This window comes from Falco cherrug, chromosome 9 (genome assembly GCF_023634085.1).
Source record: "Falco cherrug isolate bFalChe1 chromosome 9, bFalChe1.pri, whole genome shotgun sequence".
Classification (NCBI taxonomy): domain Eukaryota; kingdom Metazoa; phylum Chordata; class Aves; order Falconiformes; family Falconidae; genus Falco; species Falco cherrug.
The window spans coordinates 8,227,875-8,254,307 of NC_073705.1; the positions used below are offsets into that span (position 1 = coordinate 8,227,875).

The 26,433-nt window shown below is 45.0% G+C and overlaps 1 protein-coding gene across 7 annotated transcripts in view; it reads right to left on the bottom strand.

The window, feature by feature from the left end:
* Window positions 1–1,365: 1,365 nt before the first annotated feature.
* DDX31 (DEAD-box helicase 31) overlaps window positions 1,366–26,433 on the bottom strand; it is a 50,540-nt gene continuing 25,472 nt past the window's right edge. For 3 of the 7 annotated variants that reach the window (XM_055721492.1, XM_055721490.1, XM_055721489.1), the window contains 4 exons: window positions 24,315–24,396; window positions 18,200–18,311; window positions 12,736–12,916; window positions 1,366–1,800 (listed from right to left, as the gene is read on the bottom strand). In XM_055721492.1, the coding sequence (XP_055577467.1) occupies window positions 1,653–1,800; window positions 12,736–12,916; window positions 18,200–18,311; window positions 24,315–24,396 (523 nt within the window). In that variant the 3' untranslated portion in view covers window positions 1,366–1,652. The other 4 variants (XR_008734040.1, XM_055721493.1, XM_055721494.1 and 1 more) reach the window with 4 other exon arrangements.

The following is a 26,433-nucleotide window of genomic DNA, read 5'->3' on the forward strand; positions in this document are numbered from 1 at the left end:
GAGGAAAAAAAAGTATCTTGGTTCTCAAAAGTTAACGTTCACTTCAGAAATCAAATACTTTTGGGCTGATTGCTTCCCTCCTACAGTCCTTAGTATGACTCACTATAGCCCCAAGTAAGTGCCCTCAATTCCGTATTCACAAAGCAGGCACCATTTTCATCTGGTTATACTCCTTTTTCAGTACTTTTTCCCTGCTGGCACCTGAAATTGCCACTGGATTTGAGCGCTTTCTGGTCCTGCGTTAAGCAACATGCCTGGCTCAGGTCACAGGTGGGCTGCTCTTCCTCCTCCCTTTCCTTGAGGAAAACACAGGTAGCTGGAAGTTGGGTTTTGGCAGAGTTTTGCATGGTTTTGAAACGTGTACTGCTTGGCACTTGTGTTACAGGAGGTGCCGGCAGAAGCATAGGGAGGACGACAGGGAGAGGAGGTGGGTGCTCACCCGTAGGTGCTGGAAGAGTTTGTAAATCTCCTGCACACTGGGGGAGCCCCCGGCCTGCCCCACGCAGCCCCCATGCCTCACCAGTTCAAAGGGGAGTTTTGCCAAGGACTTCACCAGAGCTCAGGTTCCATTTCACATGCTGGGCAATGGCGAACTGCATCTTTTCCTCAGCAGTCCCAATTCTCTGATAAGCAAGAACAAGAAAAAAGGCAAATGGGAAAAGCAAGAAGCCAAATCCATTAGCTTGGGATGTGCTCAAACAAAGCCCAGCCAAAGCAGAGAGAACCCCGCAAGCCGGGGTTACTGCTGGCGAGTGTTAGCAAGAGCCTGCAAAGGCTTTAATGTTCAGAGAGGTGAGACATTTCATACATACTCTGCGTTATATAATTAGGTGTGACAACATGCTGCAGGCAAGGAGAAGTTTGGAGATTGCTGGATTCCACGCTGGCTTCTTCCCACAGTGACAACGTTTGTTCCCAAACTCGGGAGTTTTGACATGAAGTTTTGCGCCCATGAGCTCTGCCCCAAAGGGACCATGTGTCATTACACTGAAGAGTTCTCCACCATCCTACCACTGGCACTGAAATGTAGAGATTCCTTGCAGATGGCAATATCTGACTAACGATGGGTGTCCGGGAATGGACCTTGCCCCTGCACGCAAAGGACAGGAGAGAAGGTGGCAGCAACGTGGCTGCATTACCGGGGACAGAAGCAGAAGTTCCCACCTGTACCATGACAGGGGAAAGGGCAGCCTCCCCTTGCCTCTTAAATATGTTCCTGGACCACCTCCTGCGCCACTCCTGTTTATCTGCTTAAAACTAAGCAAGCAAACAAGATTGTGGAGTGTTTCTACAGGTCTGTTAAACAAGCAAGCATCTCCTGTCTGAGTACACCTGTCTCACTTTCATGTTACACTGACATGACAATTCTTTGAAAAACATATTTAACCTTTTTTATTTTTCTTGCAAAATACACCTTAGAAATGTGGTGCATCTTCAGGAAGCCACATTAAATGGCAGCAGTGCAACAGGACATGCCTGGATTCAGTTCCATTTGGACCTGTGGAATGAAGGGGAGGAGGCCAAGATCCCCAAGATCCCTCCCATATTTGCCTGATAAATTGAAACACTCGTCAGTTGATTTGGCAGGTCACCCTGGCCCCCGGCTGAGGCACTCAAGCAGGTTTTGCAGCCAATGACTGGAAGGTCCCGGCTTATGCTGGAATCTGCTGGTTGCCAGGTTTTCTCTGTTTTTTCTTCTTCTTGACCTTGGATACACCAGTGTCCATCCCACTGGAATATTCAGATCGCAAGATCTCAGCGAGGCGATGTTTTCCATGGGTCTTCTTGAGAAGGTCAGACCTGAGGGAAGAGAAGAGGAATTAGATTTCCTTCTCTCTGAAATGCTGCTAGGTGGGTTACTTATTTTACAGCCGTGGAAAGTGACATTTGCGCATTAGCAGAAGAACAGCTTCCTTTTCTTGAGGCTTGATTTGAAATTCTGTCTCATGCAAAATTAGATATTGTTGTGACAGGTTTTCACAAAGGTGGCAAAATATCATGCCGTTTTTAAAAGCAAGTCTTTGTTCTGTACAAATGCTCTTGCAGGGGTGGCGGGGAGAAGGAGGGAAGGTTGTGCGCTGAAGACTGATGAATTAGGTGACACAGCAGTTTGAAAATTATAATAATAATAAAAAAATTCTAACAGCCTTAAGACATCGAACAATGGAAACATTTTATAAACAGAGCTTAAATCCAGAGCTTGAAAACAGAAAAACCCCAAACAAACAAGCAAAAAAATGAAAATGTCAGGAGTCTAAACCCAACAGACTCTTTTCTTGCAGCATCCTGCAGACATCACATGCACCTTGCAGCCTCCCTCTCCAGAGACCAGCTTTTGCAAAGGTAGCTGCATTCTGCCCAGCCACTAAACTCCAACATGGATCTCCCTGTAGCCCTAAACTGCCAGCTATAAATATAAAAACCCACTCAGCATTTTTCCACCACACGTTCTGCCACTGTCCTGCTCTGTAACCTTGGGCAAATCTCATCCTCATTGCTGCTGTCACCCTCGCTTATTTAAGCTGCCCTCTCTTCAGTGCAGGACCTGTTGCTCCCTGCCATGTTCCCATGGCCCTGGGCACAACGGGGCAGCCACAACTATCGGTGGCTGCACACCCTGCTCTCCTCTTTATAACGACCAGTAACAGATCCCAAAAATTTCCAGCGAAGTGAACAGAAATCTACCTGTCCCTCTAAATATGAGGGAATTGAAGAGAAGCCCCACATCCACGCCAGCATGCATTTATGACAACACACGGACCTCAGTGATCCTGAAGGTTGATGTCTTACAGCACTGCCTCTCGTAGTTCCCTTCAGGTGTCCAGAACCATGTCAGGGATCACAGGAGAAGGAAGGATTTTTGGCTGCAGCAACAGATCATCCTATTCATTAGGCCAAAGACACAAAGGCAGCAAGGGAAACAAACTCTTGGCTGTCTGGGTCTTTGTTTATGACTGAAAGACTTTTCCTTGAAAGAGAAAGCCTAGAATACACAGGCGAAAAGACTCCACTACCTTGCTGTAGTCTCCATTCTTACATTAATTAAAAGATTCTGCGTTGGCAGAAGTGCTAGAGCCTGGGCATACCAGAGAAACAAGATGCGCAGCCACTGCTCTCTTTGAACCCACAGAAACTAAGGCAAAAAGACAGCACTGCCTCAGAAGGGACTGCGCAGCTCACAAAGCCAAGCCATGGTCGGGCATGCCGTCCTGCAGCACCTCCAGCAGCAGATGTGCCTTGTCCCACCGCCCTGCTGAACCCACCGGCCCCAGCGGCACAGAGGATGCTGGGGGGTGCACACACAGTGCCAGGTCAAGGTGTGCCCTCCACCCACCCAGCTCTGCTGCAAAAACTGTGCAGCGCAGCTGTACGCTCTGCTCAACACCCTCCATCACCCGATAAAGTTTCTATTTGACACCTTCCTTGTGTCTCCAACCATTTACTACAGTAATTTGAGGGTTACCAAGCAACAGATCAGTTTACTTAACAACAGGGAACTATCTGCTGCAAAAGGACAAGTAATCCACCAGTAGCTGCCGGGCTGAGTTTCAGCTCAGCAGGGAGGTTGTCCAACGCTTTATTATCAATCAGGTGAAATCATTGCCCAATTAGTAAATCAATACCCCCTGCTGTGGTGATCAGCTGTACATAGAAAAGCCAGGATGCAGGGAAAAGGGAGGTTTCTCCCTCTATCAGGGCCACAAAAATCAATGGAGCTGTGCTGTGGAACCTGCACTGATCACTGGGAGAAGCAAAGCAGCTGTCAAGGTCCTGTTTAACCACGAGATGGAAGAGCCACAGGCAACAGCAACGGTCTGCAGCGACAGCATACCAGGAAAAGTGCACGAGGTTGGGATCCCTGGCTGGATTCTGATTCCTGTTATAAACCTGTAAATTTCCCTCTCTGCTCAGCTGGTGAAAGTCTCTGGGGCTCTGCCAGAGCAGTCAAGATAACATCGGCGAGGAAAGGTGCCCTGTGGTTATGAGACAAAGCCCAGGAGAGCAGAGCGAGACCTTGATACTGGCCCTCTGAGCATCCTTGGGCAAGGCATTTAATCTCTTTGGCCTTCATGTCCATTTTTCCACCTCATAACCCGGGATGACCGCATTTTCCTTGTTGCCAGAGGCTGGGTGGGACGTTAATTTAAGAGAGCTGCGTGGTGATACTGGATACTGTGGCAAAAAGCTTCACAGAAAGGCTGTAAACGTAAGATGCCTTTGCAACACAGACAGAACCCATGTTCCCATCACTGGATAAACACATGGATTGTCAGCATCTCTTTCTGTGATCTCACGTCTAGATATCACATTATATTGAGACCTAATGAGAACACACCATGTTGATAACGGGCAGGGAAATCCCTCCCTCCAAACACAACAGCCAGTCTTTAGGTGGGGAACTACAAACCAGCACAGCTAAGGGGAACTTGCAGGGGAAAAAAAGATTCACTAATGACCGACCCATCCCAATCTGCTACGACCCATCCCAATCTGCTACGTGCCAAGATTTCAGCAGGGCTTGAAGGAGAAAGGAATGTTCAAACCGATGGGAAAACAGCCACTTTTATTAGCTGGGGGGAAATGAGACAGGAATAGAGAAGTCATAACTCAGAAAATGAAACAGCCCCAACATGTGAATTAGGAAGAACCTGTCCCTGAACATACGCCGCTTGACTTCTCTGTTGCTGTCCAGCACGCTGGGTGTTGGGTGCGGTGACATACTGGATGCAGAAGCACCACTGGACTACTCCTCTTCTACACTAGATACAGGGTATCAGGACTCCCATAAAGACAGATGGGAACTGGTAAGCAGCCAGAGGAGTGAGCAGAGATGAGGCAGCACTGCCTTCTAACTGCTAGCTGGGGGGGACATCACCCCATCGTTTGCAAGGCTGAACCTAGACCCAACCACTGCTTTGGGCTTTATGTTCCAGGTACAGGGCAAAAGCCACATCACCCCAAGATTTGTCTAATCACCTCATTATCGAGAGGAGAGAAAGGTGCTTTGCACAGCGAGGAAGGGAAGGCAGAGAGCCTAGTAACTGCTTGGCACTGTCTGAGAAAGCTCCTCTCCTCCTCAGGGAGGCAGAGGAAGAAATAAAAGACCAAGGTTTACAGCTGCCTGCGCACATCTGTAATTAAGCTGCAACCTCACAAAAGCTGGTACCAAGAGCCTCAGCAAAGAGACAATAAGGAAACAGAGGAACTGTCCCCAGATGACTTTGTTATATCCTGAAAGGCCGAAGACCAGGCCAGAGACAAACTTTTAAAGATAAAAAAAGCTCTGCCCTCCTCCAGAAAACTGGAATGATGTCATTTACTCTTTAAACTTGAGAAACTTGCGAATCTTGCTGAATACATAACTGAATGATGAAAAGGCAGGATGGGGGCATCTGGAAGAAACAAGAGAGAAAACAACTGTCCAGTGAAGGAAAGAGAAAAAAAAATTACTCTTTCCTCTACCTCAGTTTCCTTCTACCTCCATCTGCAGAGCCACTCACAGCACGCTGCTCCCCTTCCCCATCCCACTCAGGAGCTGCAATGGTCCGCAGGGGTGCTGGTGCTACCCAACCCTCCACCGCAGAGGAAATCTGAACAATCTGGACTGCTCTCCTTTTCTGGCCCCTTGACTCTCAACTCTTTGCTTTGCTCAAGAATACCAGAAAAGATGCTAGACAAATCTTTTTTCACATCATAAAAAAACCTAACAAACAACCCAAAATCCAAACAGGTGAATGCAGCATAGGTGATTTGCCTGAAATCCTCTCTGTTGTTTCCAGCTCTGTCTTCTGCTCTGCCACACAATACCAACTTGGCCACAGAAACCCCACCCAGCTTACACGCAACACACCTTTCAACACGCTCAGTCTGTGACTTCCACACATCTGGGGTCATCGATGGCTTTGTGAGCTCTGAAGACACCATCTGCCGAATTCCACAATCACTAGCAACAAGATGGTAGCGCAACAGAGACTAGACTATGGCAAAAAAACCCCAAGACAAGCATGCTGAACTACACTTTGAGGATGTTCAACATAGCTGAGATCCCGTGGACAGCTACAAGGCACAAACAGAAGAGGAAGAAAAGTGTACACAAACTCTTTGTTTCTATATAACATCCCATTCACGTCCCAAGCACTACTGAGCAGTTCACAAGAATGAAGAAATTTCACCAGCTGATCTCATCCGACTGAATTCGTTACAATGGGCAAACCATGATCCTGGACGTGGAGACACTCGAACATTCAGGTGTGAAAGGACCAAGTGACAACAGTAAGAAAAGGAACAAGTATCTGACACCATTTTTTTGCTTTCATTCCAAAACTCTAGTGTGTATGTTTCATTGACACACCTGCTTCATTAGAGAATGGAATGACAAGCTGATCTCCAAGCCAAAACCTCCTACGTGCCAGAGCAGCGGTACACATACATGCATGGTTTCTTGGGTATCATTTGATGGCTCAGAAAATGCCTTTGATAGTCTTTTTACCTGAATGGTGAGCAAGCTTATTCTTAAGAGAGATAGGTGTCTCCTTCTACACGGTTGGCATTGCTGTCTGCTCCTTTGTCTTAAGCTGTGTGAAAACGTTGGTGCAATGCAGTGCAGCAAGTGTGGTGACCTTTAACCAACTCACAGCACGTGCGGCAACCAAAGGCTCCCACATTGCTCCAGCTGAGGGAGAAGGGGCATAAAGTTCTGATGCATAGTCCCAGAACTCATGGTGTGTCTTTGGAGGAGACAAGAGTAGGTTGTTTCATTTATCAGAAACATTTCAACACGGATCGTGCTATCAATCTGCCTGACAGCATCTCCAACAGCTCTTTGAAATTGTGCCAGCAACAGAGCTGGGTTACCTCTGGGCCAAGGCTGCTACAACACCTGCTTTTTCTACTTACAGTGTTGGATGAACCATCTGCAGCCAACACAACCCTGTTCGGTTTGGGTTTTCCGTTGTTGTTTTTTGTGGACTGGGGGGCAAGAAATTCATCAGCAATCCTACACTGCTCTCGACAAGTCAACAGATGGCCTAGGTATCTGTTACCAGCCGATGCAAACGCTAGCTTGAGAAGATCAAGGAAAATTATTACCCAGTCAGAACGAACATCAAGCGCTGTTCCAGAACAGTCCGAGCAGAGCAGCCTTCACACCATGGTATGCTAAACAGTAAAGCACATCCTACCCCTGCTGAAGTCAACTGTATTTCAGCTACACAGAAAGAGACAAGACCCCATGGTTTCACTTTCACTACTATCCCCTGGTCTTCATCCTATGGAGAAAGGATGAAAGCACCACTGGGAGGCTGGGAACTTCCCAGGATTCTTGCTTCTGTCAGGCTCTTTCCCAGCCTAAAGGTCAAAATATATTTCAGAGCGAGCTGATAATTTTTTTGGGGAGTACCAAACGGCACAGAGCTTTTCCAGCCCCCTGTGCCAGCCATATAGGCTCGCTCAAAGAGGGAGCAAAGCCTCTGTGCTGTGGCTGTGGTGGAAGAGGACAGTAATAAAGGGCATTGCTGCATGCAGATAACAATCATATGGATTTTACAACTATAAAACTTTAATTTCATAACAGGACTTTGTTATCATGATGTGGTAAGAAGGACTCATCAGTGTCCCTGAACTGCCTTAATGAAGACTGATGGTGATGTCTGCTTTCACAGCAGCCACATCTCCTACTCTAATTTTTGGATCCATTTGCACTTCAGTCCATGAAAACATGCTCTTACCTGAGCTCCAGTCTGGATTTCTAGAGCAAACTGCCCAAACCAAGTTAAATTCCCTGCCGGCAGAATTCCAAACTTGCATTTTGACTAATCAAGCGATATTAGGAGAGTTGCAAATGGTGCACAAAAACTGGCAGGCAAACTGCTTCTAATAATTAGACAATTGCTGTGCAGGGAGACCCAGCTGCAGCCTTGATTCACAAGCCCTGTCAATAGAAGCATTAGTCTTTCCAAAATTGTCAATGCCAAGACGTTCAAAAGTGGAATCAAAGATATGAGGTAGGAGAGAAGGTAAAAGGCTACTAGCTTTCACCCAAAGGAGATTGCTGCTGTTGCCATGTGAGGGAGGACACCCAGGGTTACAAGGTGTATTTCCCACCAGGAGTCTAATTCTATCTGACCACTAAATGCTGAAGAATAAATTAGCACCATAATATTACAGCCAAAACCTTAAGAGCATGATGATATCCATATTCAGAGCGCTGGCAGTGTAATAATGATATGAATCACAAAAAGGGTTGGGTCAGAAGGGTCCTTAAGGATCACCCAGTTCCACCCCCCTGCCACGGGCAGGGTCACCTGCCACTATCCCAGGTTGCCCCAAGCCCCGTCCAACCTGGCCTGGAGCACTTCCAGGGATGGGGCATCCCCAGCTGCTCTGGGCAGCCTGTGCCAGCGCCTCAGCACCCTCACAGGGAAGAATTTCTTCTTAATATCTAATCTGGATCTGCCCTCTTTCACTCTAAAGCCATCCTGCCTGGGGGTGGATGAGGAGCCAACTGAGAGAGCTTAGGGGTCAGGAGTAAAGGGAGGGCAAGGCCAGCTGACATCGTAGTGGGGGTCTGCTACAGGCTGCCCGGCCGGGAAGAGCGAGCGGATGAGGCCCTCTACAGACAGACAGGAGCAGCCTCACGTTGCCCTCAAACAAGCATCCTGGACACCTTTTCTTGATCCCATTTCAGTTAAGGGTTGGACTTAAACTCTGAAGCATGAGGGGATTTTCACCTTAATTTTTATACTCACTTTTTGCACATGATGTAGCACCAATGAATACTCATACATAAATTCAATCTTTCTGAGCACTTGTAGATATCCTGTGGCGATGAGTTCCACGGAATCTATTGAACTTAAAGATTTACCTCTTGCTTTGTAATGGCTTGAATTCATAAACAAGGCAAATTAAGTGGCAATTCCTCCTTACAGTGAAGCCCTCTGGGATCATACACCAGTCTTCCAGAGTTCAAAAGGAGAAAACAGACCATCGGTCACCACAAAATCCCATAAACCTCAACTGATCCAAAATGCAAAATATTTGAGTAGCACAGCAATTGCTTGGTAGAATGGCAATGGGTCTTCCGCATCTGCATTGTGAAAAAGTCAAAAGACATGTCTAGCTGGCATGTCAGCCCCTTCCTGTGTGTGCTGCCTCTCTGCAGTGACCGAAAGACAGTTAATCCCTCAATGGAAGTGAGATCAGCTTCCTTGCGTCTACCCTTCAGCAAAAGCATGAGCCTAGACACTTACTAAGCTGATGTACTGTAACTTAATATGCAGTATCTGGTTCATGTGCTTATCTCTTACCTAAATAGAGCATTTCAATTTTCCCCAAAAAATCACGAGCAATTATTTTTTCCATCTTCAGATCAGGTTTTGCAGGAACCACTACAGCTAAGGGGCCAGTTGGTTTGCACAAAGAGGTTTAAAAAAAATACATGAAAGTTTTACATGTGCATTCAGGATGGGGCTGCTTGCACATTGCAGCACTGAACCATCACACACCTGGCTGCTCTGTCTTCCTGTCTCACCTTCACCAAGCAGGCTCTCTAAGGAGGTGCTAAGCACAAAAGGAGACTTCAAAAGAAATGAAAAGTTTTCTTTGTCCTCTTAAGGAAACATTTAATGATTGCTTTTGCCCCACTTCCAACCTGGACTGCCTGTTCTTTATTCTCTGGGCAGGTGCTGAGAGATGAGGCTTTAGTGAGCAGACTGATTAAAACCAAGTATTGGATGTTTGGAGACAATGTGTAATACGACAACCAACACTCATAGCATCACGTGAGAAATATAATTAAAAAGATTGCTCTGTGACTACGCTGTTGTAATTTCAAGCCTTGCATTTTACAATCAAAACCCATTTGTCTCCTAAATGGCAGGCTAAATTCTGCTTTCTGCTTTGTCAGTGTGAAATCAAAAGCAATTATTTGTAAGTTAACAGTACTATCTTGAATTTATGGTAGTGAAGACTGAATTTGAATCTATATTCACTTTCTCTAAGCTATCCTATAAATACTAATATCTTCCCCCCCCCCCCCTTCTTCTTTTTAAAGCACACACAGAGAAAGCTGATTAGAAGCAAGTTTCACAGGCGAGAACAATTGTTGCACATCACAACTCTGGCTATTTCTGCAGGGTCTTAACTTTCCAGATGCTCACAGATTTGAAATCTGCAGCTTGAGCCATGACAAACCTGTGCGAAGTCTGCCCACTTTCCCTGAGCTGCAATTATATGATCCACGTGCAAATGAGATTTCAAATCACTCTCAGACCATTTGTTCTAACACCTCCACGTCCCCCAACTCCATGCATCCTGTGCATAACCTACCTACTGTATCTTGAGCTTGTCTGTACTATAATAGGATGAAGACTTGGGGAGGAGGAACGCTGTCTAAAAGAGGTTCGTAACAAGGGAAAAAGTAGCTCTAACAGAGTAGCAACATCATAGGAACAGAGAGAGGCATTGTTGCAGGCCAAGTAATCCTGTGACACGCTACTGTCAGTCATAGCTCGACACCCTGCTGGGCCAGCAAGACATCAAAGCCCACCCCATACCATCTTACATGCTCTTTATCGGCTAATCAGGCTATTCTTCCTGAAATAAAGCTCCGTTAAATCCCCTGCTCACAGGGGCATTCCCATCCTGTTGCCCATCTGCTGGTGAGGGTCAGCTGAAGCAGGAGGCAGATCGGTGGCCTGTCCCTGGTGGCTTCTCAAAGCAGGACAATGCGGTCTCTAACTTTTTCATTTTAAAATCCCTTCCCCTTGCATTCCCTGCCCCCCCCCCCCCCCCCCCCCCCCCCCCGGATATGTACATGTGCAAGAGATGTCACCAGCCCAGGAACAATTATGTGGATTAGTGCTTTAATCGCAAGGCTAACGTTTGCTAATAAAGTTTGCAGCAACAATTACATGGAAAGAGTCACAACTGATACTGATAAAAGAAAAAAAGATTTTCCTCTTTTGAATTATTGCAGTGATTTTACTGGCAAGCCAGAGGTTCATATCCTGCTGTTGTGCCAGGGAAGTCAGTGAGCCCTTAACATTTGTAATCTCAAAAGAGAGGATTACCTACCCTGTGAAAGGAACTCATAGCAGCAAGGATTGGACGTACTGAGCACCTTCAGCTCCATTTCAAGCAGAGAAGAAGATTCAGGGCTCTGCTCCTCCAGAAGCATCAGGAGTCTCAAATTCCTTACACAGGGCAGGAGAACCTAGGAACAGCCCTGTCCGTGCACTAAAGGGGAAAGAACTGTAACCCTAGGTTTGCCACAAATGCTTCTTGGGAGATTTCATATGATTTTGCAGAAATGCTTGTGCCAGAACTACTTAAATCTACAGGCAGCAGAGCACAAGTTTGTAGAAAGATCATTTCTACCAACAGACCTGTGCTTTGATTTGGGCTTCTACTTACATAACTACAGTCAATCATACAACTAATAACTAAAAAAAACCCGACAAAACCACTGTAGTCCTCCCCTTTCCCTCAGGTACTAATCTAATGTCGTCTTATGAAGCTGCATCTGACCATTCTGCAAGGATAGACACAATTTGTCCTGTGGCAAATCTAACAGCCAGGAAACTGCTGGTGAACTACAGGAGAAAGCTTACAAAATACTGCTTGTCTAGTGTAGAAAAGGTGATAAAAAAAGGCCAGAGGAGGCCACAGAAGGCCTTTAAAGACAGTAAGACACATGCTTTGCTCCTGATGCAGTGCTATTTGTCAAGACCAGGAAGGAAGAGACTATCCTGAGAGATAAATCAGCACTCATACAGCCTTGCTCAATGCACAGGACGGTCAACTTCAAATTTGAGAACTGGAAATATTAATTTCTCTGCTATTTCCTTGACGCTTTTATCATCCCATGCCCTACACCAACAGCAAGTACTTATAAGCACAGCTGTATCTGTGAGAGCCTTTCCCTACACAGGGATGAGGCCAAAGAGTTGCTACGGCAGTCAGTTCTGAGCCAGGGATCACAGTCCTCTGTAGGACCATGCAACTGGAAGTGGGGATGCAAATAGAAAATATCTGGCAGCTTCTACTACAAAGATGCTTGGCCATGACAACAGGACTGCTGCTGGAGCGACCCGTGCAAGAACCACTCCAATATATGGAGAGCCTCATGCTTCACTCCGGAACACTGCCTGTACCCTTCCTCATCCTTCACGGTCACTTGAGTGAAGTACAAATAAGTAAAAATTAGGCTGTTTCTGCTCCTAAGACTCATAGAAGATGGTGTTTTTCAAGTGCTCAGAAAATTGAAAAGCTGCAACAACACGTAGGCTGATCTATATAGGTACATCTACAGAATTAGCAGCTTCCTTCAAAAAACAGCATCTTTATCAGAAGTCAAACCACAAAGTGAGCTGCTTGGTTTGGTTTTGTTTGTTGCTTTTTGGGTTTTTTAAACTGAATTCCCACTCAAATGTCCCAACTAAGTTGTTTTAATAAATGTAACAATTAGGCTCCCTAAAGCCATTAGAAAAAGGGGAATGAAACAACAGCTCAGAGAGCAATGCAACCTAAAGTGAATGGTTCACCATGATTTAGCCTCTTGGGAACAATCAGACATGACGTGCCCATGAGCCGGGCTACACAATCTTTGAAGGTCCCTTCCAACCCAAACCGCTCTATGACTTGATACCTGGAGCAAGCATAACAATCTTGAGGAGCAAGGTACACCACAGGTTGCAATACGGTGTTCCTCAGCTCAGGAACATCAAGTTAGCCTACCTTTTTCGTCCTGGTTTGGTTTTCTTCTTTGAGCCTGCAGTAGGAAGAGCAGTCAGGTTCTGGGGGGCATCTCTCAGGCCAAAGCTCTTGGCCACATGACCCAGGTGGAGAGATTTGATGTGGAAGATGTGCTTGAGGTTCCTGGGATAGGTGGTATAGGCACAAAGGAAAGACTGCAGTGCTGTGGAGAGGGAAGAAAAAAAAAAAAAGTGAATTCTTGTTTGCTACTGCATTTTTATATATATACACTTAAAGGTTCAGCTGTTCCAGCTGAAAGGACATTGGTCTTGTCCTTTGGGACACCTTCTGGTCAGCAGCTGGTAGAAAAGGTTGGTACGTTAAAAATTTGAAGGTTGTACAGTATTAGTAGAATCCCAAAAGGAGAAGGTAGGTGGTGGAGAAGCATTAGGAACTGAAACGAAGCTACATTAAGTTGCAGTAGGTTTGCCTCTTGCAGGGATGCCCCTTCTGCCGCAAAGGGTGATGGCTGTAGCACATCTCACAAGAAAAGTCATTGACATCAAATGGTAGCATATAAGGGGAGAGAGGGAATAGAGATACAGGGATGAAGAGAGGGAAAGAGAAGCATGGAGATGGCATAAGAAGACTCCTCTGGTATTACAGTCCCAGTAGTCCATGCATTTTTCACCAGTTACCAGCTAGTCCCTTATAAATATCTAAGAGCCAGATGGATTTCCTGACTATCATCACAGTGAGAACAGAGCTCACCTTCTCAAAAGGGAAAAATAATAGAATTGTGTGCAAATTTCCCTTCACATCTTTATATTCCTGTAATGCCCTTCCCTCAGGGCTCATTGCTCTAAAGACGATCATCCACTAAAATGAACGCTACCACTGCTCCTCCACATACCCAGAGCATTAACTACACCCAGGCTGTCCTCTCTGCTATGGGGAATAGAGGGACTTTTAGTAAGGAAACTCTACGGCTCAGAAAATGTTTCCCTTCAATCCCCCGCTGCTCCTCTGCTTGCTCAACCTCCCGTGGCCCCCCAGCCCTCACTGTGCCACCTCCTGCATCTTCCTCTCCCTCTCGACCCCTGACAGCAGCAAGCTCTAAACTCTAACCTCTCCTGCCCTTGCCTGTTGAGCCACTGGACCGGCAAGTTTGCCCACAGCTTATGTCTAATCTCTTGGCAGCAGCCGGAGATTGGAGTTTATGAACAGTAATAAAAATGTCATTTTAGCAGATCAGCTCCTGGAAGGACCCAGGGAATCCATCAAAGCTCTGTTTACTGAGTAAAGCGAACTCCTTTTCCCAATCGATGAGAAGAAAAGATTGAGTTTTTTGCACCTTCTTCCCAATTTCACAGTGCCACTCTTTTAGAGGCATCTGAGCATCAAGAGACCTGTGTTTTCCCAAAAAGAGAATACTAAATTCCAAATACTCCATCTTGGTGTCTCATCTGAAGGCCATCTTTCTGAGGGCTTATAAACCAGCTCAAATGCTCTCAAAAACCCCTATTCTGCTGCTTTTTTTCATAAAGTTATTGGCCAAATTCACCTGCTATGGGAGGTGTAACTCTTCAAAAGGAACAATACGAACTTGCTCCTGCTCCAGATTTGGTCCCGTTGGAGCTTATAGAGCTGTCTCCCACGGCATTGGAAATGGTTGGTACTAAGGATCCTGTTATTATGAAGGCTGAGCTCACCTCCCACAATTCTTCAGACAGTGCCAGCAGCCTTTCCTAACTCCCCAGATCAGAGTGAGAGAATCAAAGTGCCAAAGGCCCCCCTCTTCCCAAAGCCCTGCCAGACAACTGCCCCATCTGGTCTGAGTCAGGGCCCCCAAAACCAGGTAGAGCTGCATGACACTAACCCAGAGCTGAACTAACAGCTCTGCCGCACCAGCAGGACGAGACCCCAGCACATGCAGCTGCCTTACCCCTGAGGAGCTCCGAGCTGCTAACGCTCATTACAGCACCCGTGAGATCGAAATGAAGACCTTCAATGGGTGTGATTCTTTTAAAAATCTTTAATATCGGGTTTTGAGACCTCTCAGTGTTGTCAGAGTCACGTTGTCCAGCTTTTATTATAGCCGCCAAATATCAAAAGCTTTATTTTTCAAAAAAGTTGAAATTCTTTTATAATTTTGTGATCAAAGAGATAGCGCTTTATGAAAACAATTCAAAAAGACTGGTACACAGTGCTGGTCAGGCCATAAGTCACATAAAGGGTCCCTCATCTTAATGCCACAGGAGCAAACTGCCTGAGCTGTTAGAGGTTTTGCCACACCAACAGGAGTAAGGCAACGTGTACTGGCCTGGGGTGGGATTCAGGCTTGCACTCATTTAAGAGAGTGGGTTTAGATTTGTCCTTTGCACCCGTGCATTCCCACTTCTCTATAGGAAACGTTAAGTGTGGGAAGTTAAATAAAAAACCCCAACAAGGCATGCTACACATGATGGTTAGCTAGGTTTTGTTTGTTTGTTTTTAACAGGGGACAAGAGGGTAATGAGATATGGAAGTGAGACAGGTGACATAACCTGTTCACCACGCACTCAGCTGGCAGCTAGCTCCCAGCGCCGGCCCCAGAGCACAGCCGCAGCCGCACGGTCGGATAAACTGGTGGAGGCATTCTGCCAGCGCCCAGAGCATGCGGGAACAGGAAGGAAGGATGCACCCAAACCGGCACAGATTCAAGCACCGTGCCACAGCAGTGGGCTCCTGTAACTCTGCTGTCCTTCCCAACACACGGGTGCTGATGATGGAAGGGATAAGGCAAAATGCTCAACTATTGGCTAAAAAATGGGGAAACACGGAGGAGAAAAGCAGGGTTTGCTTCTTTCACCTTTCTGTAACTCCAGCGGCATGAAGGATCGGAATCTCCTAAGCTCTACCTGTCCCCACAGCTCCAAACCCAAGTACCCATCACCACGTAACCCTTTGGTGAGGGTCCTCCGTTTCCCAAGAGGAGCTCCACACTTCACGAGGCTCGTCCTGCAGGTAGCGGGGCCCAGCTGTACCCCTCCTCCCACCCTCACCACCGACCAGTCAGTCAAGTCTGAAGGGCAGCACCTTCACTGAACCGTTTGATTTGAGTTTGGAAAACACGGGACTGAGAGGCAGAAGGGGTGAGTGGGCAGGGAGCCACTCGCCTTTTGAAAGCGGGCTGCAATGGAAACACTGCTTATTAACATTGACTAGGTCAGAAAATGGGGGAAAAGAGAAAAAGAGAGAGAAACAAATGCATCTCTGGCACAGTTTCCAATTGATTGTCTGCCATGAAAGCAAAAGCCAGCTGCCATGTTAATTATTCATGATGCCTGGCGCAGAGGGGAGGAAGAGGGGGCTTATGGAAGCCACTCAGCAGTGGAAAATTTGCATATGTAGATAGCAGAGTAGGAAAAAGAGGTGGAGTGCTCCTGTACAAGATAAATGGGATGCGCAACATTTCAGCATTTCCTGATCTATTTTCTATACTTGGCTGTGGCTAAAAAAGTTACTAGTGCTGAGGTCAGCAACAAGTGTGCAGAGAGGATGTGTGTGCACGTAGTGACATACGCTGTAGAGAGAAACCACAGAGGTTTTCAAAGTGTGACCAGAGCCATTCAGATGTTCTCCTTGTCACAGTCATTTCAGGTTTAAAGTTTGCATGGGGTATAAGGAATCCCAGCAATAAGGAGCAACAAGAAGCTCATCCATGCAGAATCAAGGATTATGATCATATTTGTCCCACACCTTGAGACTGTGGACTTAAAAGTGCAGCTATAAAAGTAATTACACCAGTCAAGTAGCACAACACACCTGAACATGGGTGCAAGCTGCTCGTGTAGCAAGCATCTAACATTTTCACTGTAGGAGAAAGATACTTTGAAATCCTGATGAAAAAAAAATAATCAGCACTGCAACCATTGAAGCAGGGTAAAAATCAGTTCAGTGAGATGCAGTAGCAGGAGGTAGAGCAAAGAGCGAAACAGTAGGAACTCAAATACCTCGCTCATCAATATGGCCATGCATCATTAAAAGCATGCAGAATAATTTTGGGTAAGCAGGTAGTTACAGTACAAACTCTAGTAGTTCTGCTGTGTCATCACCTAACAGATTAGTACAACGTTCAGAAAAGCACAGCACCTTTGACCTCTTGAACAATCACTTTGCATGATTCCAAACAATTTTAATGCTGAGCTTAACTTCCAACTTGAGAACAGCCTTCCCTTACCCAGTTTCAGTGATGACACTGTACAGCTCAAAGGCCAATTTCCCCATTTGGTTTTGGGGCCCTTAGTATGTGATTTACACAGCCCATATGGTACACTTGTACACACACGCATACAGCAGGTAGATATAATGGTAAACAGAAATTACGTAGACCATTAAAATTCATGTCACCAGGACCCCTCCCTCAAATCTAACTGGCAATGCTGCAGAACTGAAATCAACAGGATTTCTACACAAGCTCAGACAGCAGGATTTGACTCAGATCAAAGTAACAAATGAGGTGAAAAAGAAAACCCTCCGAAAGGGAGCAAGGTGGGAAGAGGAGACTCAAAAAAAGGGGAAAGGCACTACTGCTACGTATTGTGAGCAAGAATGGTTTAGTCTCTTGCATAAAGAATTTGCATTTTGTGTACTCGTCTCAATACTGAATAACCGAATTCCAAGTAATTGTCATGGATCTTTGGGGCCTGACTTCCTGCATCCCCTTTACAACAGCTATTCAGTTCGCAGGTGCCCCCAAGATCAGCCTCACCGAGCCATGGGACAGCACACAGGAGAGGGCCTGCGTGGCACCACCTTTTTGGCTCTTCTCAGGAGACTGCTTAGTGTTTATTTTCCTACCACGTCCCCAGCAAGTTTTTCATCCTTCCTCAGAATCCACCTTCCTCTGGATTTCCCAGGCGGAGAAGCAGAAGGGAAGAGTTTCTTGTACTGCCCAGTGACAACCACGGTACATCCTGCTTGGCACAAATGGGAGATCAAATCCCAGACTTGCACCTAGCTACAATTATTATTAAATCCATCCCAGTTTTCCTTCTTTCCTTTTTGAGTAGTTGCTCTCTTTCTCATTTTTCTCCCATCCCACACAACGACCTCCAGCCTAAGATCCTTACCTGTTAAAAGTTGCTCCCAAGGTATCTTGTCTTACAGGCTTCAAACTCATCCCTGGTGTAAACTGAAAGCACCTAATGGGTATTGCACCAGCATGGGGTTAAGCTGGGCACCCATGACCTTCCCAGCATAACACATGTAATCTGTTCACTCATGTGATAGGGTCAGAGCCCTCAGATGTGAATCCTATTGAAAGCCAAGATTAAACCTCATTTTCACGTAATATGGGAATGCAAGAAATTAGCATTTAATATCATCACAAAGCCTTCTGGGCCCATCTTAACCCCCTACAGAGCCCAGCAGCCCCAAAATGTTTCTTCCAGGCCTTTTCCCTGAAGTGTTCCCCCAGCTTATGTCAGTCCTTCTGGAATAATCTGAAAAGAACCACACTGACCTTTCTTTGCCCACCGGACAGTCCCCTCGCTGGAGTGAACGTAATTTTCAAATTTTGTCTGCAAGACTGTGGCCCGCTCCCGGACTTCCTGAGGGTCCGTGCCACAGGATTTCTGCAAGGGAGGTGGGAGGATTAGAGGAAAGAGAGAATTTGAGTCAGGAATAATGAAGCAGTTTACAATAGATTTAATAACAGTAAAATCACACAGTAACCACCCAGGGGCCAACAAAGGTAATCCTCTCAATATTACTAGAGGAAAAAAAATACAGATAAAGATGTTAAAGTCAAAGCAGCCAGTGAGCACTGTGTGGTGAGGAGAGCAAATCAGTTTTAATTTTGTGTTTTCTAACATCTATCACATATCTTTTTCCTTTGCCTTTTTTTATTTTTTTCCTCCCAGATTCAACAGGCCAGATATCACTGCTTATTTCCATTGGAGTTATTTGGAATAACTGCCCCCAGACTCTATGCTAACAGTTTTAGACTGATGTTGCGAGTTCCCCTGTGCTGTTCCTCAAAACACCTGGTCTCTTCTTGGCACTCATGGGGCAGGAGGTCTCTGTTCACCCTCAAGCTCCAGACAACGGACCAAAATCAGTCTCCGTGAACAAAGCCACCTAAACGAACTTCTCGCTGTTGATGCCTCCATGAAGTTTTTTCTGGGTCAACAAGTGATTCTTAACTGTAACTGCCATCATGTGGTTCCTCTAGAATAAGACCAAAGACATGACAGAAGATACTTCCTCAGACCAAAAGGCCAACTTTGCATGTGCTCAAGCTTTGCCAGGATCAGACCGTAGGATGCAGTTCAGGAAATGGAAAGCAAACACTCCTGGGAGCAAGCTGTTACTGGGAGGAGAAAAGAGGCTGTCTCTCTCTCTGTCAAGTACCCAGGCAGAGAAAGGAAATACGGACAAGAAAACAAGAGAATTTTTGACGGAAAGGTGACAGCAAAGTGCAAACCCAAGCATCCAAGGATGCGAACCTCTCCTAAGAAAAGGCCACAGTTCTCCAAAGCTACCCAGACAGGAACCAGCATCCAAGTCTAAGAGGCCAGATCCACGGCAGAACCTTGACACTGGGCAACCCCTCATCTGACCCGGGCTGACTGAACACAAACATCCAGCTCCCAGGGTTCCACACCAGGCCTGTGCCAAGGCGAGAATCTGTTGTTCCTCCCCGCTGCAAACCCCTCCTTCCCTCGCAGCTGCGAGCACCACCTTTGCACCACTGCCAGTCCAGGGGAACCGTGTCACACTCACACTGTGAACCCCAGGCATCGTGGAAGCTGCTGACACCCTATAGAAAATGTTTGCTGACCCAGATCTGCCGCTCTACAGCCTAACAGCAAACCTGCCCAGAGACAGACGTCCAGCATAGCCTAAACTCCCTGTAGTGCCCTCTTTTGATCTCAGGATCCCACAGCTTCCAGCCAATGGGCTGTTCTTCAGCAAAGCAAATGCACATGGGGACCAGCCTTCCTGCTCACTCCCTACCTGGACTAACAGTCCATCTGTATCTCCAAAGACAACGGTGGGTGGGCACTTCAAGGCTCCGTGAAGAGTCTCTGGTCTCTGCTGTCTGTCTCCCAATCCACCCCAGAAAGACTTGACACAGCTCGCTTCACAGACACCTTTTAGTTTGGCTTAACGGGCGCCTATTAATCAGTTGAGACAGCCTCCAGTCAAGGGGCCTCTGTAAAGGTTTAATAAACTACGAGTGGGGCTGCCTTCCTGAAGTGGACACTTGTCGCTGTGCCTAACAAGTTTCCATTGACGTGAAACATAAAACTTTCTCGCCCCGCCTGCTCCTCCTAGCCCCCATCACTTTCCTTTTGTTAAGCCTCCTGGCAGCACCAAGTGTCACCTTCCCAGCGTTTTTTAATATGAATGTGAAATTAGTGAGGTTTGCCCTTTCCCCTGGCGGACAGAATCCTCTGTTATTAAAAAGTAAAGCACTTTAATAATGAAAACTTTTTCTCTTTTTCCTGTGTTTTAACTGTTTAAAATTAATGAGAAGGGCATAACGGTTGTCAAAGCGATATTGAAAGCCGGGTAGCCAGGACCGAATAAGCACGAAAATCCCTCCAGAGTGTTAAATAAACAGTGCTTCAGCCCCCTCTGAATCCCTCTGTTGGTTATTGTATACATTCTGTAACAGCACTCAGAATAGATCTGAGCACCGGGGAGGCAGAAAGGTTTCAGAATTCCAATAAAGGCCTCAAATTAAAGACAGCCTGGTGCGAATTCCAGGAGAAAATTAAAGAGACCTCAAGCTTAAGTGACAGGTGACTTGCTTCTGTGTCACAACTGTCAGGGGATTTAGTGATAATATGGCAATATATTACAAAGGACTTTTCTTATTCCCCCCTTTAGGTTTCAAAATGAGGCATCTCTTCTGCCTGGTGCTGGGGGAAAAAAAAAAAAGTAAGACAAAAATGAGGGATAAAAACCTAGGTGCATAATTTCCAAAGTGTGAGGTCAGTTCAAGAGAAATAAATGAAAAAAAGCAAATGGCAGGAAACATAATGTACTCGGAAAACAGCTTCTCCCCTCCTCCCATCTCCACCTTGTCTTTTATCCCCCTCAGCCCCTTGAGACAGATCTCATTTTAAAATTGCCCCCTAATGCGCATGAAAAAAAATAAAAAAAAAAATCTCTGTTTGATTCCTGCCTTCCAGGGAGGTTCATCTAAAAAAAAACAACCACCCAACCAAACAAAAACAATAATGATATTAATAATTAAAAAATAAATCTAAATTTAAAACTGACTCTGAGCCAAACTGTGAAAATAAAACCTGTACACCATGTGAGTGTCTGGACAGATCAAGTAAAACAGTGCTACTGGAAGTGCCCTGGCAGCCATCCTATGTGCTTTACTCACACAAGCAAGCTTTAACCCTGCTTGTATCCTGGTTCGGATGAACAGGACAATTAATTGGAGACCTTACGCATTTTTCCAAGACCCAAAAGATAAAAGCCTACCCCAGAGGTTTGCCTGACCAACTCTCCATCTAGATGAATTTGTTACATCTGTTAAGTAAGAAGTATTATTGCCATTATGGAGAAATAGTGGGATAGGCGAACTTTTTCTATCTTGTGTTTGCTTAAACCTGTTCTGGCAGATCCCTAACCACTAGCACAATGATGGTGATCAACAACAATATTTATAAGCCAAACAAAGAAACAGGCCTGGATGCAATGTTATTTAAATGGTTCATAAGGACATAAGGGGGACTCCCCCAAACACCTACTACACCAGGAAAAGACATACTTATTTCTTTCAGAAGGAGGAAACTTTGTAAGGACAGCAGTTTTTAGGTTTGAGAGGTTGGGATAAGTACTGAAAGTTTCTGATTTCATTAAGGGAATATATTAATAGGAGAAGGAATTGAAATACAGTATAACTAGACTGAGGTAGAAAAGTTCTTGAAACAGTAAAAAAAAAAAAAAAAAAAAGATGGAAAAAAAAGCACCAAAAAGCCAGGCTGTAACATCTCCTGTTTCCATTATACTTCAAAACAAAATGAAGGATTTTGTTTTAATAACAACTTTTTACTAACCTCCACACACCTTCTCTAGAACTCACCAAGTCCCCCTGCCCCCCTCCATAAAAGTTGAAAGATCAAATTTATTCTCTTTGTAGGCAGGTGAACATTCACGCACCCAGACATAGCCACATATATTTTTTATATACCTAAATATAAAATATACATTTTACAGGCACTTCAGCTTGGTCCCTGGCTGCACAAAGAAGCCCAAAAAATACATGTTCCAATGTGGTACTTATAATGGACTTCAGTTGAGGCAATGAGAACTGAAGAGCATCATAATGAGGTTCCTGTGTGCATGACTATAATATATACATGACTCAATGCATGGATTGCTGATAAGCAAAGCTAACTCCCTCTCAAATGGCAACATCACAAACGGATCAGGCACAGCTCCTCACAACAAGTCCTCAGTCACTCTCTGCCCTATGCAATGCCCCACTGCATTCCCAGCTTGCTGTGCTGTCTTTATGGCAAACTTGCAGAATTTAAGGGAGATTAACCCTCCTAAAAAGTTGGAAACATGCCCCTGCAGCTTCTGAGAAAGCACTGCAGACCACTTCAGAGCCTCTGATGGCAATAAAATACAAAGCAAATAAACAGAATGAATCCTTTATTGCATTTAATATATTTTCCAAGTAATTCCTGAAGAAGCCTACTTGATATTGACAGAACTACTGTAATTTCATCCCCCCTAAATGATACAGAATTTCTGCCATAAAGAGAAACTCTATTTCTCAGTCCCCATCCTTTCAGATTCCCAGTCATACAAAAAGAGGTTGTTCTGTATTTATAAGTTCCTGTAGCAGATTCAGACCATCCTACAGCCAGAGTGGATACATCTCAGCTCCAGTGAAGCCAACAGCCAAATCCCATTCACTTTGATGGCAGAGGGAAGAGAAGAATTCAATCCCACCTCCGAATGCCAGCGAAAGGCACCAGCTCCTTCTGCGCACGTACTCCTGCACAGCACCTGGCACGGCAGGGCATGCCCAGGCAGCACGGCTGAGCAAAAACCAGAGCAATACTTTCAAATATGGTTTGGTTTTATGTTTTTTTTGAAAGAAAAAGGAGACAGACAAAACAAGACTATTTACAATATTCTGTGCTTAGATGCATAGAGTATTTTACACTTTGAAAGCGTGGTAGAAATACCAATTTGATCAGTCCTGGTAGCAGACAGACTTTTTGCTTTTTATTCTGTTCCAAAGGCAGGCATACAAAGGCACCGAGATGTTCAGGTGAGAATTTTCCAAACAGATCAAAGATTTTGGACCTCTGCAAGTACTGGGCTCTGACATTCAACAACATTCAGCAGGCATTTTCTCCTGCCACTTTTCAAAAGCCAAATCATGATTTCCTAGAAAAAACATGCTTTTTTTTTTTATTGCCCATTTTCCATGAAATAGCATTTGTCCTCAAGCCCAGAACAGATAATATTCTGTCCCACGTCAGCAACAAATTTAAAGTGCAATTTCTGCATAAATGTAATTGTTGAAAAACTCCCTAAAGGAACCCCAAAGTTACCTACCTACAAGCACATTTGTGAGAACAGGGAAGTATTTATACACAGAAGAACTATTTAAAATTATTTCTGCACTAGCAAAGCACAACTAAACTTTTACATATTTGCTGAACACGTTAAGGGGTCATATCCTAGGCATGTTCTAGGCATTTAAAATATAGGCATTACAGGGTGATTTCAGTGAAAAACTGTGCAGTAGTGGGAAAAGGCTTTAAATAGAGCTGTATCTCAGGTAAGCCACAGATCTGGTTTTCTCTGAAATATAAGGCATGTAGGAAAACTGAACATCTTTCAAAAACACGTTTACCAAGAACACCCCAGTTTGTAACAGTCATCTGCAGGAAACAAGAAGGCTCATACATGGTATAACAGAAAGAACGAGCAGGCAAAACAGCAACAAGAGAAAAAAAAAAGAGCATGCTGCATCATGCTTGACACATTCTTGACTTCCATTCAAAATGAGGGTTCTTGGAGGATTTAATTTGCCAGAATGCAGAAACGCTGGAGACATCAATTGCAAATGACTGAATTCTGTGAATTAGCAACTTGAAGACAGACCGAAAGCTTGCTGAAGTCAATGAAAAGATGCCTGTCAACCCAGTGAGCTTTGTTTAGGCTCCAAGTAAATACAGATAATATAACACCCCCTATGTAACATATCACCAAATACATTTTTCCTTATTTCTTTAGTGAAGTTTCGTGTCATTTGTGATCTCCAACAGTATTTTAGTGCAGAGAAGCCAAGAAGAACAGAAACATTGTGGGGGAAAAAACTCAAAGCTTTTGCAGTCAGAAACCTTTACTGTCTGTTACAAAAATATTTGCTGAAGATTTAGAAGTGACGGCTTTCTGGGGACAACAGTTTAAAGATTGGACAATTGCAATATAAGGCAGTTCTGTAATTATTTGTACTGTCTGACATCATGGATATTACCAACCTTCGTATTGTAAAGATAGAGAATTGTAAGAGAGGAACACTTGTGATGTTTAAATGGTAAATGAAAAAATTGGAGCAATTCCAAATCAGCAGAATAACTCACCTTGCTTCTTGGTCTGTGCAGCTTGAAGCGATCATCTTTCATCAGGCTGAGTAATACCTTCTCCATCTTCATCTCTGAAACACTGAAGTGACAGAGAAAAAACTACAATTACTCCTTTTTTTTCAAATATAGCGGGGAAACAAGTCACAGGCTGATAACGGATAGCAAAAAGACTGAGATATACATGTTCAACTTAACATTTTTATCCCTGAAATACTTGAGATCTTACCCCTGGCACTCACAGAGCAACCCTCGAAGTATAACTACCGCAAAATCTCAACCCCAGCTGAAACGGTACCTTCACTGGAACAGAGGCACAGCCTCACCCACAACCTTGCCACTGTTACAAGTCACCAACACGCACTCCGATTCTAACAACATTGAAATAACTGAGGGTGGACTTTCAGTTCACTGAAAGTTTCCTTGGTTCTAACCAGAGAAACTGATTAAAGAAAAAAATTAGGTTTAATTGTATTTCCACCAGTTTCGTTATTTTTCTTTCCTTGCACTGAGAGGCACCCAGACAACTGGGAACCATTTAGTTACGTTTTCCACTGAAAGAAACTCAGAACAGAGTTGAAGCAGCTTGTAACAATTAACACTTCTCATAGATTTGCTTTATAATATAAGCAAGAGGATCTGTAACCTCCACTTTGAACCCAGAGGGTGTCTAACATTTTATTGTATATTAGATGCCACGGGCAGGGAGCAGAAGGCACCTGCATTTGCTTGCCTGTGCAAGTGCGAGAAAGAGACTGACATACACATACAGGCTGGAAAGGTGCTCTGCTTACTTTGCTACTTCTCCTACATCTTGTATCCCTGCAACTCACCTTGTGGGGTAATCGGAGACATGGCCCAAGCCTCATTCAAAGGAACAAAGTGCTTTGACATTTACACACATTTGTTTCCACCCATATTGGTGACCATGCTCCCACAACTAAAGTTGAAACTAAATCTGTGTAAATACCCAGCTCCTTCCTCTCATAGTGACTCAAGCTCAGAGGGTAACAACAGGGCCCCAAGGAACTCTTCCTATCAAGCCAACTCTCCCACAGCTTCCTGCCCTCTGGTCACATCATCACTCCAACCTCTTGCTACGTCGCCTGGGTCAAAGCTCAGAGACACACTTCCTGATGGACACACTCTAACTCATTTTATAGCTCCAAAAGCCACCTCTGACACCAAATACACGGCTTGATTTCCTTCCCTGTTCTCAGCATTCACCTTCCCTCTCATTTGAAGTGTAAAGCCAAAGCCTGGCCCATTAGGGACCCCACAGCACTTGTTTTAAATACAGGAGACTCAGTCAGCTGTCCTAGCCAGGCTTCACACTGGGCATTTATTTTCATTCTGTCGACTCACATTCCTCCTGTAGATTCAACCAGATGATTTATTCTCCAGTCCTGCTTCAAGACGCTGCTGGGTACTGTTATGGCCCAGATACTGCAAACACTTACAGACCTGCTTAATTTCAAATTGAGTGGTCCTACTTAGAGGTGCATTTACAGGAAACTAGAAATTCTTCGTCCTCTTTAACACTGCCTTGTGGGGCACACACACACCAGGTGACAATATGGGAACAGCTGTGCAGCTCCACGCCATTAATATTACTGCTGCATCCAAACTGGGTCCCATTTCCAAGGGGATTACTCAGATGATAAAAGCTGAAGTTCATGGGCCCAAATTTTCAGCAACGGGCAAAGGTGATCTCTAGAAAAGATTATTTTCTTTTTTACACCAGAACAAATCATAAATACTGCATGGAAGCCAAGGAGTTCATCTGGCATTACATCAGTCTAAGGAAGAGAGAAATCTTGGGGGTCCGACAGTTCTCAGACTCCTGAATCTTGGATGGTCAGAAAGATGTATGCAGTTTTTGAAAGGAAGCTTTGCTGATATTCTTCAATTTGTAAAGTACAGAAAGAAATGATAACAACCAGGATATCCCCTTTCTTTTCACTCAAAGATCTCTCAACGCCTGGCTAGGAGAAAAGGATGAGTCTGCCTTGCCTGCTTCCCAGTCCTTTCCAGTTAAAGCGAAAAATACCTTTACTTTTGCAATCTGCCTTTTCAGCCTCAGCCAGCTCACCACCACAACATAAAGGAAAAGAGATGG